At 42.1% G+C, this 19,126-nt stretch overlaps 1 protein-coding gene across 3 annotated transcripts in view; it reads left to right on the top strand.

Annotated features, from left to right (window-relative positions):
• Window positions 1-19,126, top strand: part of WDR37 (WD repeat domain 37) — a 98,783-nt gene that overhangs the window by 48,099 nt on the left and 31,558 nt on the right. For all 3 annotated transcript variants that reach the window (XM_083188802.1, XM_083188803.1, XM_083188800.1), the window contains exons 7-11: window positions 263-334; window positions 4,073-4,117; window positions 5,048-5,124; window positions 11,044-11,278; window positions 11,660-11,801. In XM_083188802.1, coding sequence (XP_083044928.1) covers window positions 263-334; window positions 4,073-4,117; window positions 5,048-5,124; window positions 11,044-11,278; window positions 11,660-11,801 — 571 coding nt within the window. The remainder of the gene's footprint in view (window positions 1-262; window positions 335-4,072; window positions 4,118-5,047; window positions 5,125-11,043; window positions 11,279-11,659; window positions 11,802-19,126) is intronic.

Here is a 19,126-nt window from a genome sequence, read left to right as displayed (position 1 = left end):
GCTATGGTTTTCTGTGACCGTAAACATGTAATATTTTAGTGTATTCTATACAGTGTAACACACATATGCTATTTCAGAATCTGAACGCGTAATTGGAAGGAAACATTGAATATGCATTAAGCCTGTCTCTGGTTTGTCCTTATGGTATCTTTATTTGTATTTCAAAAATACAACAGAAACCTTAAAGCTGTCTTGTGATCAAAGCTATTTGCATGTCATTTTCTACATCTAAAACATTAACCCCTTTCTCCTCTTGGTATAGATCATACAGCATTACTGTGGAGCATTGAGACAGGAAAATGTCTTACCAAGTATGTTGGCCATGTTGGATCAGGTAAATATAAATGAAAGCTTTAGACTGAAATAAGTAATGAGATATTTTTGACTTAAAACAAAATTTTCCTCCCCTAATACCCCTTTGGCACGGCTCCTATAACCCAGGTTGTTTCCGGGGGCAACCCGTTTTGTGGTGTGGTGTGAAAGCACCAAACTGAGGGGTAGATTTGTCATGCTCTGTGAAGTGATAAAGTGTCTGTTTTTTGATCACCGGACAATCAAACCAAGCCTGTAACTTCACAGTTAGGAACTGATTGGCTGGAGATAAACAGCCACTTTATCACTTCACCGAGCTTAATAAATATGCCCCAGAGTAACTCAGGTCGACCAACCCAGCAATTCAAATTTGTGTTGTTGTAAGAAGGGTTCAACCTGTGTCGTTTGTGTATAATCGAAGACCTGCATTTTAGGCCAGTATTCAATGCCTCTGATTCGCCGTATTTTCTGGCGAATCAGGCAATTCGCCGGGTTTACAGCGAATTTTCTCACACAAAAAACAATTCACCCTATTCAATTAACAGAATTCGCTGCAAATGAAGAGTGAATGACTGTCGATTCGCCATTTGCGACTCGCCGCAATTCGCCGGTGGTTTTCAGTGGGGATTTTAGTGGAATTCGCCGGGAGTGTATTCAATGCTGAAATGGAGAACTGCTTTCTCCAGTGATTTTCGCCATGATTCTCCAATTTGCCTTCGGCATCTTTTTTTGGTGAAGTGTTATGTGTTCTTCTTAAATAAAGGGTTTATTTTTTTTGGTCTCAAAAAATCATTCAATTGTATTATGTGAATGGCCTTGCTATTTATTTTACTGGTCATGCAGCACAAATATATTTGTAATTCTTTTTAAAAAATTTTTTAAACATAACATATGCGGGGGGCACTGCTGATTACATTACATTTTGCAGGGGGGGGGGGGGCGCGTCGCTGATCTCACATAAGGGCTGCACCTGCCCACTGGTGGGTGACATGCAGCGGGGTCTGGCAGCGCAGGGTCATGTCAGGTAGCTCTGGCGGGCAGGAGGTGGGAGCTAGTGGTTCTTATCCACTGCAGGGACCCCCCCGCTGATCTCACCCGCAGAGACCTCCTGCCAGACCCTGCTGCATGCCACTCACCAGCAGCCAGGGGGTCCACCATCCCCGACACGCCGCCCGCTCTGCTTCCTGACCCCAGAAGGGAAAAAGGTGGGACAATCAGCAGCTGTCATTAGGGAGAGACCTGTCCAGCAGCAGCAGTCGCAGTCCTCCGGCAGCCCCAGCGCTGTGATAGCAGATGTCAGCGCCGGGGCTGCTGGAGACGGAGGTCTGCTGCTGCTGTACCCGTCCTCAGGCTGTGCGGCATCAGTGTGCTCCCCTGCCGGGACTCCACTCTATCCCCGGCAGTGCAGGGAAGAGAGCCAGGAGCACAATTCGACATAGGGGGTAATTTTCGCCCTCGGGCTGAGAGCCCCATACGCGTTGACTACTGTGGACGGACGGCTGCCGGCGAATCTCCCAGCAGGGAGAATCACGGTGAAAGTGCAGCGAATCCTACACAGGATTCGCTGCCGCCCGCCACCCCAGGCCATTGAATACTGGCCTTAGAGTGAAAGGGTTGCAGCCGGATACGACCAGGGATCAAAATCCCGGGGCTGACCCACGTTTAGCGATGTAAAAGCAGTATTAGTGTTGTATTATGGGCAAGCAGAGGGGGAATTGCAATAGGCATGAGAAGTATATGCAAGTAGAAACACGAACTCATATAAATCTATGTACTTCAAAAATTACTTATGGGGAAAATTTTAATTTCCTTCGTTCTCCAAATTAATTTGATCCCTTTATGCTTGCAAAGCATAACCCCTCTATAGTTGATCAGTCATTGATCATTCGAATGTGGCTAGGTGTGACCATTTTATTTTCTCCACAACAAATACAAGCCAATGGATGGACCATTTCTGCATGTTTGGTCTCTCTGATACTAAATATAACTGCTTGTTCTTAGTTGCTAAAATTCTGGAATAGTTTAATGAGTACATTCCTGCTGAGCTAGTGCATATGTGTATGTTCTGTTGTGGGTCAGTGGATATGAACACTACAATCTCTGTTTTATGACGTTCAGTGATTATTAGATTACTTTTAACATGCAGCAATACAGGATTGTTTGTGCAGTTAGTCCTAAAAAACAAGTGTTTCTAGGGACAAATCTTTACAACCCAAGACTATCCTTTGAAAACTTCACACTAGTTACCATAATGTGGGAAAAAAACAGTATGTGCAAAAGCACAAAGGTACCAGGATACGTTCCTGGAACTGTGTGTTTTTGCATAATTGAATTCCCACCTACATATACATTGAAACCTGTTAAGCATATGCCCCTTTCCCACTGCAGCCTTAAAACGGTATATTGCAGATTTTTGAGGGCAAAATACCGTTTAAGGCTGCAGTGGGAAAGCGCCAGAGTTGAAATACCGTTTAAAGTTAAACGGTATTTCAACCCGTTTTCAAAGCAGAGTCCTACACGGTTAAATAACGTTTAAGAGGCAGTGGGAATGCCTCTTAAACGTTATTTAGCCTCCAGGCAGTCCCAGTGCCTGATGAAACCTAGTAGTTAGCACTTTGTGCATGTGTAATGTGTGCACGTGCATACTAATGAGCCGCTAATTACATATGCGCATATGTAATGAGCGGCTCATTAGTATGCACGTGCACTCATTACATATGCGAAAAGTGAGAACTACTAGGTCTCATCAGGCACTGGGACTGCCTGTACCCCGCATGGACCCTGCAATGACCCCCGCTGCCTCCCCACTGCCCACAGGTAAGTACAAGGGGAGGGGAGGTGGGGGCACAGGGCAGGTATGGCGGGGTTAGGCACTATTTACACTGGGGGGGGGGGATTAGGCACTCTTTACACTGGGAGAAGGGGGGGGGGGTTAGGCACTCTACATTATACACGGTTCACTGCAATGGGAATGGTACTTAAATGGTATTTAAAACGGTAATCTGCTGCAGTGGGAATGCTAATACCGTTTTAAATACCATTTAAAAGATTACCAGTACTTTAAACTGGTCTGCAGTGGGAAAGCAGCAATAGTCAGCATGGATTAACGGATACAGAAATAAAAGTTTGTTTTGCATACACTTGCTTACCTTTCATATTCCTGACAGGAGTACCGATATTGGTTAAGGTTTTAGAATTCTATTAAATACTCATCCTAATTCCCTCACTCCTAACCCAAGCCACTAAACCGACCCTAATAACCTATCCCTAATACTCCGACCCCTGATGCAAACAACCAGACTGGGTCATATTGGCCTTTATTCAGATCTGATCACAGCACAAATTTGTTTGGAAAATGAACAAAACCATGTGCACTGCAGGTGGGGCAGATGTAACATGTGCAGAGAGAGTTCGGTTTGTGTGAGTTATTTTGTTTCTGTACAGGGTAAATACTCTCTGCATTTTTTTTACGCTGCGATTTTAGATTTCACTAAAAGTTTTCAACACACCCCACCTAAATTTAACTCTCTCTGCACATGTTACATCTGCCCCACCTGCAGTGCACATGGTTTTGCCCATTTTCCAAACAAATTTATACTGCAATCAGATCTTAATACGGGCCATGGTTCTTATCTCCTGTTTAAATTCTATGTTTCTATATATGGTGGATTCCGTCTCTGTAATTAATCTGCAACGTTTGACAGTTTATTTAATTATTGATTGTGGCAGATCATAGAAATGTTTTTGTTTTGTCTTGCAGTCAATTCAATAAAATTTCACCCCACAGATCAGATGGCATTAACAGGCAAGTACTTCTCTCTGTAGCATTGTGGATAACGGATTATTCTGTATTTCTGAGTATTTTTATATTTCAGTGAGGTATCTTGAGGATGGGTACCATGTGGGAAAACAAAATACATTTATGTTGGATAAACACATCACATGGAATACACACACACACACACACACACACACATACATCTATATATTTTATTTGCGCATGAAACAAAGTTTGTGTACTAGCTCAAGCACTGATTTGTAATGGCCAAGCAATCATTTCCTGTAAATATTTAGGGGGGTATTCAAACACTGTCGTGCTCCCGCAGCCATCTCCCGACGGGGGAGATGGCTGCGGGGCCCTATTCAATGCTGTCTTCCCCGACAGCATTGAACAGGGTTTCTCCGCAGAACGAGCTGTCGGGCTCGTTCTGCCGAGAAAAGCCGGAAATAGGCTAGCTCCTGGACGGAGCTCGTCTATTTCCGCCCCCTTCTCGCCGCTCTGCGGCCGGGACATTGAATCCCGACCGCCGAGCTCCAGTCAAGGTAAGCGAGAACGGGACAGCCGTACCCCTGACATTGAATACCCCCCTTAGTGCTAGTTACATATCATGTACCCAGTAGTGCCAGATATCCACCTGTATTAAACTTTATTTTATTTATTTTTTTAAATATGTTGGTGAAAATTAAATTTCTGGTATAGTGATCCTTATGTGGCTTTACATTCCTAATAATAACATATCCATGGCATGCAATGTTTACACAGCGGGAGTTTGAGCTAAATGAACTAGCGAATCACTGATCTTTTAAGAAAAAGAGTTTTAGGTCATTTTGAGGTTCTAAGTTGAAAAGGGCAAAATGCATATATAGAATGTACATCTGTTTTGTGCAATCTGGAACAGTAGCGTAAACTTGTGGCAATGCCTTGGCATATGTAACACGGCTTTCTTTTTCATAGCATCTGGAGACCAGACAGCTCACATCTGGCGCTATATGGTGCAGTTACCCACTCCACAACCGACTGCAGACACCAGTGTAAGATCTGTGCTGAAATTAAAATACACAGTGCTTTAGGGTAACACATTTGTGTTTTGTAAAGAGAGATTGACCTTAATGTTTTACAATATTTTACCAAATGTCGTATGTTTCCAATGCCAATGGAAGATTAAATGAAATGCACATAAGCCTCTGGTTAGATCTCTTTTTACGCATTGTTAGTGTCAATGTCAAACCCTTGTTAAGTGGCTTCTGACTTGCAATGAAGCAGACAAGCTCTGTTTTCACTGATTTTTCCACGTTACATCGATGGAAGGATTCTTCACATGCCACAGCCAGTGTAAACATCGCCTGCTACTGTTATTTGCTACAGTGCGGCATGGCAAAAATGTTTTGGTTTTTGTTATCCTTCTCTCTACAGGTCTACAGCATTTGATTATATGTTGTATTGTATCTAAACGTAGAAACTTGATTGGCAATAACCTGTTTCCTGGATCATCTGTGTAATTGGTGCCTGTTGGGTTACCCACAGATGGCCACATTCCTATGTTTGTTTTCTTCTGGTCGCAGTGAGCGGAGAATCATTTTTTTAATGATACCCCTTTAATATAGCGCAGAACAGACCTCATTTATTTTGGCCTGTGCTCTTTCATTCACTTATCTTTTCCCACAGCATTCCTCTAAATCGTATTTGTCAACTATATACTTTTCTCCATACAGCAATTTAGGTTCCTGCTGACTTTAAAAGGGTTTGGAAATATCAGGGTGCAGAGTAAAGAGTAGGGGTTGGCAATAAGCCCTCTAGCTGCTGTAGAACTACACTGCCCTGCAGCAGTTTTATCATGGCCAAATGGAAAAAATGGCAATCTGGCATACAACTTTATGAGGGCCACTTATTGCCAGCCCCTGGTATACAGGATTAGCCTATAATAACAATTTTCAGACATATACAGAAGAGAACATCACACAGTGGAGTGCCGTCCTCCCATTCTTACGTCTACTAGAGCAGTGCAGTACTTTATTTTGTTCTCCTATTTAGCTCTGGTACTTGCATTAGGTGTGATGGGAGAGGTGTTGATTTAGAAATAGACATCATTTGGGTGCTAAAAAATAAAATGAGTTGCTCTAAAATATACTTGTGTAAAGACATAAATTACATTTAATCTAAACACATCCTATTAAAATAGACAAACATGGGAGTAGGTGAGAGGTCCAGACAAAGACGTAGACAGTCACAGTAGGAGACAATCAAGGAATGGGGGGGGGGGGGGGGGTAGGAGAGGGAAAGGGGATAAGGGTACCTAATGCGTCATTGGTAAGAGCTCAGTTCACTATGCCTAAGATATTATTCATGGATTACACTATGAATAAACAAAGAATTCACGCACAAGCCTCAAATCTGTTACAATTATAGATAAAATATTAGATCTAGTCAACATACCATTATTTTTTGTCTTTCTTTAGACAGTAGTGGTGACTCTGGTGCAATCAAAGTGGGCGAAAACATGAGTTTTGATTATGAGGTTTCAAATGCTGACATAATGTGTGTTTTAGTAGAATGGTCAAGAGAGTCAATAAGTAATGACCACCTTAGATAAAACTTTTGGGCTCCATTAACCAGGTTTAATTTGGCATATTTCCTTTCAAAGTATAAAGTTTTCATTGAACAAGTGATAACTGTGGGGCAGACTTTTTGGTCCAGTGGATGAGTATACACTTCATTGCAATTGTAATGATGATTATAAGCAGTTGTATTGTGTGCTTTTTGATATTATCCTTCTGCCACATCTCAGAGTTGAGACCCATAATTGCCAAAGGTTCTGGAGATAATTTTGCGTGAAAGATCATAGAGAGGAAGTTTGTTACTTTACACCAAAACCCTTTTAATTTAAAGCAGTCCCACATACAATGTGCATAATCTGCAACTGCGTTTCCGCATTTTAAACACTGTCCCGTTTCATCTGGTGCCATGTGTCTTCTTCTGTAAGGAGTAATATAAGCTTGATGTAAAGTCCTCATATATACTTCCTGAAGATATACCGAGTTTAAGGCCTTTAACGAGATGAGATGTAAGCTCATTATATCTTCCTGCTTGGAAATCGTTGGAATGTCCTTTTTCATTTCTCTACCAATAATGCCCACTGACCATGATCTTGATAACCTTTTTCCATTAACAACCCATAGAGGTATTTAACTTTATATTGCTTATACAATAGGTATTTAAGGAGATGATCTACAGATTTTACCTGGGTGAGTGGAAGAGGGAGGGAGCTTTCCATGCTAGGGGCTCGAATTGAATTCAAATAATGCCTAACTTGAAAAAACATAAATTGCTGATTGTGGGGTATCGAGTATTTTCTTGAGAGATTTGAGAAGGTATCTATGATGCCTCCAGGATCAAATACTTTATTTGATAAATCTAAACCTTTAGCTTTCCATGATCTGAACAGAGTAATAGACAAGGACGGAGGAAACGATGGATTCCCCCATAGGGGGAGAAATTGGTAAACAAATAGATTTCTGGTAAGTTTTTTTTTTATTGATCAACATCCAAGTCTCATATGTGTCTCTGAACAGAATATGGGATCTTATGTCTGCCGGGATTTCTGATATCTTAGATTGAGCCAGTGCTCCTAAGGCATATGGGTAAAAGATATTCTGTTCTAGTTCTATATCCGTATATGTTGACTTGTTTAATATCCAGTCGGAAATATACCTAAAGAAAATAGACACCGTGTAGTTAAGTATAACGGGGAATCCCATACCACCTTTTGCTTTTGGCGTTTGAAGTATAATTTTAGCTATTCGGGGATGTTTGTTTTGCCAAATGAATTTTGAGAAGAGAGATTCCAAACGTATTACATCTGCTTTATGCAAGGCAATAGGCAACATCTGCATGCAGTAGAATATTTTAGGAAAGATAATTGACTGTACTACCACCAGTCTTCCCAATAATGAAATCGGAAGATCTCTCCATGCTTCTAATTTCGTGGCTATGGAGCTAATGATCGGGTTAAAATTAAGAGAGTATAATTTTAGATAAATCAGCACTAATCTTAATACCCAGATACTTAAAGTGTGTATTTGTTATAGTAAATGGAATTTGTAAATGAGAGATCGAGGACTGGTTTAGGTTTCCTAATAAGAGAAGTTCTGACTTCGCAAGGTTTATTTTATAGCCCGAAACCTCTCCGAACGAGTCAATCAGACACATCAAAGCTGGGATGGATTGTGAGGGGTGTGAAATAAAAATCAATGTGTCGTCTGCAAAAAGGGCTATTTTCAATTCTTCAGATCTAATACGTATTCCTTGTATTTGAGGGGATAACCTGATTGCTCCTGCCAATGGTTCTATTGCTATATCAAAAAGTAGCGGCTACAAGGGGCAACCCTGTCTGGTCCCTCTGCCCAAATGAAAGAATTCTGACATGATACCATTACAAGCAACCGCTGATCTAGGTGAATTATAAAGGGATTTAATTATGTTTATAAAAGAAGGTGGGAATCCAAAATTGTGCAGTGTTCTAATTAAATGGGGCCACAGGACCAAGTCAAAGGCTTTTTCCGCGTCCAGCGTGAGCACCATATGCTGCCCACGCCGGGACGCGGAAGTTGTATTAGAATGTTGGATAGCAGCCAGTACACGTCTGACATTCACAACCGAATGCCGTCCAGCTATGAATCCTGACTGATCCTTGTGAATTTTCAGAGGCATTACAGGTTTCAATCTCTCTGCTAATATCTTAGTAAACACTTTATAATCTATATTTAGCATGAACCTGCCAAGCTCAGATTCCGACCCACCTTTGGCAATACTTTAATTATAGCGTCTGAAAAGAATGCTGGGAGAGTACCTTGTTTTATGATACAGTTGAAACAGTCCTTCAACGGCTCAACAATGTGCGACTCATTGATCTTGTAGAACTCATTGGAGTATCCGTCTGGGCCTGGCACCTTAGCTTATTTTAGTTGTTTGATTGCCCAGGAAACTTCATCTGCTACAATTGGAGCATCTAAGGACTGCTTCAAATGATCGGGTACCTGTGATCATTTAAGAGAATTCCAGAATAATAACGATGAAGGTGGTTCGGTGTCTGTAAGAGGGGACTTGTCTGTGTCGATCGACTCGCTCAAAGAGATCACAGGTGGTGAATACAGGTCTTCATAGAAAGCCTTCATAACCTCAGCTATCTGAACATCCGATTCAGTAAATGAATAACCGTTTTAACACATTTATACATGGAAGCCTGCACAGAGTGCATTTTTGCTCAAGTGTTGTGATTTTACACCTTTGATTTAAATTCAGAGTTGTTTTTATTCAAAAGTTTTTGAGTTTTATGTGGTATTATGGATTGGGATTTCCCACCCTTTGGGGGAAATTTACTAAAGGAAATTTGTAAAAAATAGGTGTATTTCTATCCAGAAATACACTTATTTTTGACATTTACTATCCTGAAAATACGGCAGTTTGTATTCGTATTGATAGCACATCAATACGACTATGAATTGCCGTATTTTCAGTATAGTAAATGTCAAAAATAAGTGTATTTCTGGATACAAATACACCTATTTTTTTACAAATTTCCTTTAGTAAATTTCCCCCTTTCTTTCCAGTTTGATTCGTAATTTCACTCCAAGGTTTGCGTTTAGTAAATGTCTGTGTTTGAAAAATTGGTGAAAAATTGGTGAAAAATTGGTGAAAAATTGGTGAAAGTCTCCTGAGATTTCTCTCTCTACAAATATGGAAGTTAGTAAAAATAACGCTTAGTCTTCCGAAAAAGCTTTCTAGTTGAAGCAAATAATGGGGCACCCAAAGTTAAGTATCTAGAGTACATTTCATTTGAAAAATTGGGTACTTGTGAGTTATCTGGGCGTCCGATTTTTTGATTGTATGCCTTAAGTTAAGGCATACAATCAGATGCGATGCGATACGATATCGCATCGCATCGCATGCGACCATCGGATGCGATGACCCGATTTTTCCATAGGAATCAATGTTAAAATGGACTGAGTCCATTTTAACATGGAATTCAATGGGAAAAAGGGGTCCTTTTCATACCCCTACTATCCAAGTGGGCATGGAGTTGGATATAAACCTGTGGCGAGCGTAGCGAGCCACCGAGCCCGAAGCGTGGCGAGCGAAGCGAGGCGAGCGAAGCGAGCCCCGCGAGGGGACGGTATTCCGTGTCCCCTCGCGGGGCTCGCTACGCTCGCCACGCTTCGCTCGCCACGCTTCGGGCTCGGTGGCTCGCTACGCTCGCCACAGGTTTATATCCAACTCCATGCCCACTTGGATAGTAGGGGTATGAAAAGGACCCCTTTTTCCCATTGAATTCCATGTTAAAATGGACTCAGTCCATTTTAACATTGATTCCTATGGAAAAATCGGGTCATCGCATCGCATCGCATCCGATGGTCGCATGCGATGCGATGTCCCGATCCGACCCGATTTAAAAATCGGACGCCCGGATAACTCACAAGTACCAAAAATTGTAAATGATTGGAATTTAGTAGATCTGATAAAACTATTCAAATTTGGCCGAACAAAACTTGAAAATTGTTGTTTTTTTTGTAAATGCTGAACTTGGTGACCAGGTTTGATTTTAAATGGTTTCATTTAATGGTACTTTAAACAATTTTCTTTTCATCTCTGTGCTCTCATTTCAGTTGAGCTTCACTATAACATTCACTTGAAGAAGAAAAAAAAACCTTTTACAATGCTATAAAATGAATCCGTTTAAGTTCAAACCAATTTCAATTGGCTTAAATGTTGTAGAATCAGTTAGGTTTGTTGGATTTAGCTTTAATTTTTGATTTATTTAAAATGCAAAAAATTATCAAATATATTGTGTGGAGTGGGGTTATCATATAATTTAAAAAAATAGGTTTAAACAATTTTTTTTGTGTTTTTTTTTTTTTTTTTTTTTTGTAAAATGTTACTTACTTTGTTATGGACAGATTTCTGGAGAGGAAGAAGTTGAGTTTTCGGATAAGGATGAACTTGACCCAGATGGAGATATTTCCAGTGATTGCCCTACAATCCGAACACCATTAACATCACTTAAAAGCCATCAGGGTGTAGTCATAGCAGCAGACTGGCTGGTTGGAGGAAAGCAAGCCGTTACCGCATCATGGGATAGAACTGCCAACTTGTATGATGTAGAGACATCTGAACTTGTCCATTCTCTTACAGGTATGTATCTTTTGGACTTCTGCAGCCAACTGTAATAGCGTCTGAGTTTGGCTGCCGTGCAGGATGCCGGCCATACTCGGAGGTTATTTAAAAGGAGCAGTCATTTACAAGGCAACAGCATGCCCTGTAAATGATTGCCCCCCATTAAACAAAAATCTGAGTTTGTCCGGCATCCCGTATGGCTGCCAAATTTGAAAGTTATTACATTTGGCCGCTCATGTCTCAATACCTCTGCTTATGTGGAACATTCCTAATGTTCGCAACCAGGAAAAAAAACTTAATTCCTGCAATATAATTTGGTATTTTCTTTTCTTTTGTCATTTTTTCCCAGTGTATTAAAGGTACAGTAAAGAAAGCATAAAAATGAGTTTCTTGTTTCAGGTCACGACCAGGAGCTTACTCACTGCTGTACACATCCCACACAGCGTCTAGTAGTGACTGCTTCCCGGGACACAACTTTCCGTCTGTGGGATTTCAGAGACCCCTCAATACATTCTGTGAATGTCTTCCAGGGCCACACAGAGTGAGTGCAAGTTTTGCTTTATTACAGATTTAATAAATAATTATGAAACAAAGTCTGATCCAGTAGACACTGAATTCCAGGTATCTTATTGTGTTCACAGCTTACCTAACAGCTAGGCAGTCTTAAAATTGTAACATTACATACAACACACTGACACACCTGTCCTGAGGTCATAAAGAGCCTCTATATGCTGCAACTGTTCCCTGTGTGCTTTGTATGATGGGTTTTTGATGTCAGGCAGACATAAGCTTTAAATGACAATGCCATTTTCAGCTGGCAGGTTATATAGCAGTAGAAATGCATGTATTGGTCAAATGTGGGTTTAGTGGATGCCTGAAGCATAACCCCTATCTGTGCTCTATCAACTTTACAGTATTGAAGGAGAATTATTAATAATTTGGGTCTATTTTATTATGGTCTGACAGGGTTCGCAAATATGCGCTATAGGGCGTATTTCACCCACAAATGCCGACCAGGGACTCCCCTTCTAAAAACAGGTGGGTCCCCTGGGACGCGGTCCATGCAGATTGGTCGGCGGACAGTGAGTGGCAGGATGGGGAGGGGCTCCTGGGCGGATCAAACTGTGGCGGCAGCGCAGGAGATACTGATGTGGAGGGGGAGCTGCAGACCACCTGTCGGAGGATTCATCCCCAGCAGCAGCTTCCCACAGACCTCCGGCTCCTTGTCTCCGCAGCCCATGGGGCAGCGGAGACAAGGAGCCGGAGGTCTGTGGGAAGCTGCTGCTGCTACTTAATCACCGCACTGAAGCAGCAGTGCGGGAACAAGCACTTCTGCTTTAGTGCGGTGATGAATAGTAGATGTTAGTGCTGAGGCTGCAGAGACGAGCTGGAGGTCTGTGGGAAGGGAAGGGTCTTGTGGCATGCTGATGATTATAATAATAGGGTGATCATAACCTGTGCTAAAAAATGAATAAACTGAGTATGCAAATGAGTGCACTGAAACTGGTATATTCTAGTGTATATGAGCCAGTATAACAATGTCCTTATGTAAAAGATCAGTGGGACAGGTGGTATTGTGAGACCCCACACTTCCCCGCCTGCAACCTCTGCCAGGCGCGCGACTCCCTAATAGCGGGAGGAGACTTTGTTGTTGATGCGATATGAGTGGTAGATGTGCACATGTTCTCCAACACGTGTTGGCTTCCATTTATTAGGATGCAGGGTAAAATGATATTCTATATCTGTTGCAATAATTAGATTATACAAGCCCTTGCACTCAATGGTTACCCCCCCAGCAAGTTTAGACAAACGTTACGGTGTGAGGCATAATATGTACTGGTCATTATGGTATGTGGCATGTTGCGTAATGGGCATAACAGTGTGTGGCATAATGCGGAATCCTGGCAGAGTGTGTCAAAATGGCTCTAGCTGGTGAAATGTGTGATGTAAAGTGAATTGGTACTATTATGTGGCCACAAAGTCATGCCCTAAATTTTGGGCTCTGTCCCTGTTTACGGGTTATGTCTTTTCTAGTGTATTATTATTATTATTATTATTATTTTATTTATAAGGCGCCACAAGTGTTTTGCAGGGGCACACAAAGGAGCATATGTGAGTGGCCCAATTGATACTTCCCCCACCCCCTCAACCCACAAAAGCCACAGTTAGGGGTTATATTTGTTTACCCCAAGAAATAGGATCGGGCCGGCCCTCAGCTCAGGGTATATGCCATGTGGGGAGAGGAGGATACTTCTGTATGTGTCTTGCTGGGAGGGAAGGGGAAAGGAGGTCTTATTCCGTTGGGACCCAGAAAATGTCAGGTAGGACCCCGATTTTTGTATGTGAGGGGTCCCAGGGACCCACTATTTTGGGGGGTTTTCGCTATCATGGTCCTCTTTGTTTAAGTAATGTGTAAACTTTAATGACTAAAGCATTCAATAACAACATTCTAGAGAGTTCTGTGCTTCGAATTCTGAGGCAAAATGCAAGCCTATAATAGCATGACCGTTCCTCATGCACAAAGCATGGCCCGCCACAAAATTGTTTGGAAGAAATTCAGAGCCTGGAACTCTGTACCTTTTAAAATACCTGTAGGATGAATTGAAAAACTAACTTTGAGACAGTCCTTATCGCTCAACATCTGTGCCAGGCCTCCCTGCTCTTGTTGCTAAATGTAAGTAGCTATGTTCCAGTCTAGCGGTACGCCTTTCCAGAACAGTGGAGACTGCAAAGTAAGAACAGACACAGCAGCCTTGCCAAATGCTTTGAAATGAGTTATTTAAACAGGTACATATGATTGTTATCCTCAATTGTCCTTAAACTCTTGGCCATATACTGTACCTTCTCTGTTCATTCCTATTCTCTCAGTCCAAACCTTGGCCCTTATTCTGATTGACGCGTACTTTACCGCATACTTTCGGATCGCGTCTTTACGGCGTCTGCGCATGCGCGGCGAACGCCACGCGCATGTGCCACGCATTGACTCCGTACCTGTTCGGCCAAATCCCGTACAAAACTGTTCACCGCAATCAGTCGGGAAATATGGGCGTATTATGGGCGTCATGCGGAATGACACATGGGCGTAGTTTCAAAGTGGGCAAAACGGGGCGGAAACATGGGCGGACACGGGGGAGTACACTTATGTTGGGGGGCGTACATTCGGATAGCACTCCGAATGCACGCGAACAAAAAGGGAAGAAATGTGCGGTGTCCAAAAGGCCACTATTGCTTTGCGGACACCACTCGTTCCTGCGGGAGGCGAACGGACCGCCTAATGACTACAAGCATTAACACCTGAACCCAATAGAATCGACTCCTTTACTCATTACTCACTAATAGGACGCTTGTCAGTGCTTTAATTGAAACCATTGCTGCTTCAATTGCTGTAAGGGTTAATGTGTGCAATGCATGTGTTAGGCATGCTTGTAAGGATATATTGGCATCTAATTGATTCCAATTCCAAATAAGCAGTTTTTTATGAGGATAGGTAATTGAATAAGTGGGTCATGTGATGTATTGCAGAAGATACATAATAGTGGGTTGTTTGGCGTAAATACTCCGCTTACGGGCGGTAGCACCGCTTGGCTCCCGTTCGGATGCGGTATTCCCGAGCATACTCTGTAATACTCTGTAATACCGTGCAGAATCGGAGTGTTTCTCCCGCACACGCATGGTTTGTATGTCGTCCGTAAACACGCCCTGTTCTTAAAGAGTGAGTCCGTCCGAATGCGGAGGACACGTGGGCGTTTCTACGGACGATGGCCGCACGCGGCAGAACACCGTGGCGTGCGGACCGCTCCGTAAGAATGCGGGAATATCCGCACCGATCAGAATAAGGGCCCTTGTGGAGAATCCTGAGTGTTTTTTGAGTTCTATAAAATGAAGAAAAGGATGAGGCCTGTCTTCGATTTAAAAGAAAAAGAAAAATACTTGTTCAGCATTGCTCAATTTTACCGTCTGTCAAAGACTTGTACTGTCGTTCCACCTAGATGAGATTAGACCTAGATTAGTTATAAAGTGGTATTTTTTTATTTAATTATTGGATGGGGAAATGGGGTTTTAACACGTATCCGAACTCATGATAGATTGACTCTAGGTCGACAGTCAAAAGGTCCACAGGGTCCAAAAGTCGACATGCATTTTTTAACAAAAGTTTGAGCCAACATGTGCCGACAATCGGTTTTCATACCCTACCAACCACTACGGCGTTGAGGTAGAATATAAGTGTGCCGAGCGCAGCAAGGCACCGAGGCTGAAGCATGGCGAGTGTAGCGGTACACTTAGTGTCCATGCTGACATTGAGACCAAAAGAAACATGAAAAACTCATGTCGACCTTTTGGTTGTGGACCTTTGGACCCTGTCGACCATATGACTGTAGACCTAGACATTGTAGATCTGATCTACCATAACCTTAACAAAGGTGTGCTTTACTAATGTAACACATACCTTGTATATAAATGAAATCTTTCTTGTGAGGCCAGGTATTTACTTTTGCCCATCTTTTTTGTCATCCTTGTCAATCGCATAATTTTTGCACATGCCTGATTAATCTGCAAAGAAGCTGCCAGCCCTTAAAAGACGTCATCTTACCAACATTACAACAGGCACACCATGTGATCACAATCAATGGATCGAACACCCTGAAGTAGACCATGGTGTTTAGACCATGCATTCCCAACCTCAGTCCTCAAGGCACACTAGCAGTGCAGGTTTTGTTGATGTCCAGACTTCCGCACAAAAGTTTAAATCAAAATAACATAGTTACTAATTAAGTCAACTGTGCTCAAGCCTAGATATCTCTAATATTTGGGCTGTTAGTGTGCTTTGAGTACCACATGTCATTGGTGATCACACTTGCAACTGTTTAGACTGAATGCATGATAAAACTGTCTGCGACTGTGGGTTTGCAGGCCAAATGGGCAGACCACAGGACGCTTATATGTAGGTCAACACAATTATCTTTTGCTCAATTCTGATTATAATTTATCTAATCAAGTTTGATTATACGGTGAGTATAGAAAATAGAATATATAATTATTGAGTGTCTGATATATTGGGAGTGTATGCTTGCTGCCCCCCATATGTTTTTATAACATTGATGGGAAGTGAGCGATATCCGCCTCACCCTGGTATCACTCTGAAATGCAGGTATAGATTGGGATAGATAAATAATGGTATAGCCACAAGAGGGCCACTTGGCCTTTTGTGGGGTAGCCAGAAGGAGAAAAATATAGGTCTACCTAAATAGTAATCCATTCCAAGGTGGTAGGGTGGAATAAGAAGCCCTGCCGTGTACAGTAAGACGGAACGTTTCGCCTGTCTGCTTCTTCAGTGTGAGTGTTTTATAGCAGGGATTTATTTTTTATATAAACAAACTTTTTTTCTGCCTCAACCCATAATCACACTTCCACACCAGCCTCGTACATTAACTGAAATATCATGTTTCATATAATCTGTCCATAATATATCATTTGTGTGAGCATTATTTTGCCCACTTATAGAAATGACAGCCTGTACGGTGTAAATGGATACTTGATAAAACTATTGGGATTCCAGGCATGTGTTCAAATAAACTTGTAAATAAACTTGTAAATATCCCTGCCTTATCCAGCTACATCCATAATATAAAGTTATATATGCATGAAGTCCTCACATTCTAGGACTCACATTCTAGTAAAACAATAGGCATAAATTGTAATCCAGTCTTATCTAGCAGAAGGTATGTAGTCATAAGGTTGATATTTGCAATGTTGACCTTCATAATGTCAACACAGCAGTATCAACGTAGTCAAAATATCTACACTAGCCATGGATGGATAGGTATGGATGGAGTACAGGTTGAGTAACCCTTATCCAAATTTCTGTTATCCATATTTTTCCGAAAACCATACATTCCATAAAGTGGAAAAAAAAATGTATTTTGCTAAAAACTCACTGTAGACATCTGTAACGGCATTACTGAGGAGACTATATGTAATTGGCAATAAATATGTACATGAAAATTGCTTGGCATTTAAATTCAGGATCTGAGATAGAACACAAACTTTGTTTCATGTTTTGAAACCTTTTTATGCACAAATAATATATATTTGTGTGTATTTCATGCGTTTGATGTGTTTGTGCAACATAAATGCAAGATACCTCAAGATACATCATTGAAATAATATTACGGATTATACTGATAAGTGACCGCTTGGCCACCCGAGAGAGTATTTTTTTACTTTCCAACATGTCTATCTCAGCAGTGTCTACATTCTGATCATTTTGTTATGACTGTTGACTTATCATACTACACCCCTAGCAGAATACAAAAGGGTACTTGTTTCCTAGCACGGCCACAATCGCGGGCATCGGGTGTCATTTTTAGTGGTATACGACGCGACCGACGCAATGCCCCCGATTTTCCCATTGAAATGCATTGAAAAAACTCAAAATCGCATCGTATGCGGCTAAAAAAGCCTTAAATGGTCCAGACGCGATGCCCACGATTTCCCCATAGGAAACAATGTTAAATGGCTCAATGTACCCGCGATGCCCCCGATTTCTCATAGGGAACAATGTTAAATACCTCAATTTCACCAAATCATCATAGGGAACAATGGTAAATGGGCCAGAAAGCCCCAAAAACACCCCAGAACAGTGAAATGTCCCCCCCAAAGTACTTTACGCCACCCCACGATCAACGCGAACCCGAAGCGTGGCGAGCGCAGCGGTACGCGTCCTCCGACCTTTTCATACCCCCACTATCCACGTCGGCGTGGAGTTGAGAATAGAATAGTGTGGCGAGCGTAGCGAGCCACCGAGCCCGAAGCGTGGCGAGCGCACGCGGATACCTTCACAGGTAAACGCGTCCCTTCGCGGGCTTCACAGGTATCCGCGTCCCCTCGCTGCGATCGCCACACTATTCTATTCTCAACTCCACCCCGACGTGGATAGTGGGGGTATGAAAAGGTCGGAGGACGCGTACCGCCGCCCCTCGCGGGCTCGCTGCGCTCGCCACGCTTCGGGTTTGCGTTGATCGTGGGGTGGTGTAAAATGCTTTTGGGGGGACATTTCACTGTTCAGGGGTGTTTTGGGGGGTTTATGGCCCATTTAACATTATTCCCTATGATGATTTGGGTAAATTGACCCATTTAACATTGTTTCCTATGGGAAATCGGGGGCATCGCGGCTAAATTGAGGCATTTAACATTGTTCCCTATGGGGAAATCGCGTCGCGACCATCGCACCCGATTTTTTTAGTGCTTGCGATGCCCCCGATTTTTCCTCACGATGCCCACGATCATGATCGTTGTGGCCGTGCTAGGAAACAAGTACCTACAAGAGAATAGGGGGCTGTTTCATGGGGACAATCTTATCAGAGCCAAAATAATTATACCCCTCAGTCAATGGTTGATATATAGGTACAGCTAATATAAGACATGATAAATATACCATGTACATTATGTGTGTATGTATGTGTATATGTATATGTGTATATGTGTATATATATATATATATATATATATATATATATATATATATATATATATATATATATATATATATATCCTGTGTGTTTTGCTGTGTAGGTATTCCAGCCATCACCACACTAATTATAAGGGGGTTGGCTGTGTCTGTGCAGAAGACCTTGTCTGGTGTTAAGCCCCATACTGTATTGCTGAGCGCTCAGCACACATTACGATGCTGTGTGCTGACTGTGGCTTTGCCTATTTTTTATAGGCAAAGCAACCCGATATAGAGAGAGCCATTGCAAGCAATGACCTTCCCTGCAGGTGATAGTGATGCTCGTGAGCACACGTCGCCATGGCTGCAGGGCATACACCGTCAAATCGCTTAGAAAAGGGGCTGAAATCACCCCATGT

The sequence above is a fragment of the Crinia signifera genome, chromosome 5, assembly GCF_055691185.1.
Source record: "Crinia signifera chromosome 5, ASM5569118v1, whole genome shotgun sequence".
In the NCBI taxonomy this organism is placed as follows: domain Eukaryota; kingdom Metazoa; phylum Chordata; class Amphibia; order Anura; family Myobatrachidae; genus Crinia; species Crinia signifera.
This window is presented reverse-complemented; position numbering and strand designations above follow the sequence as displayed.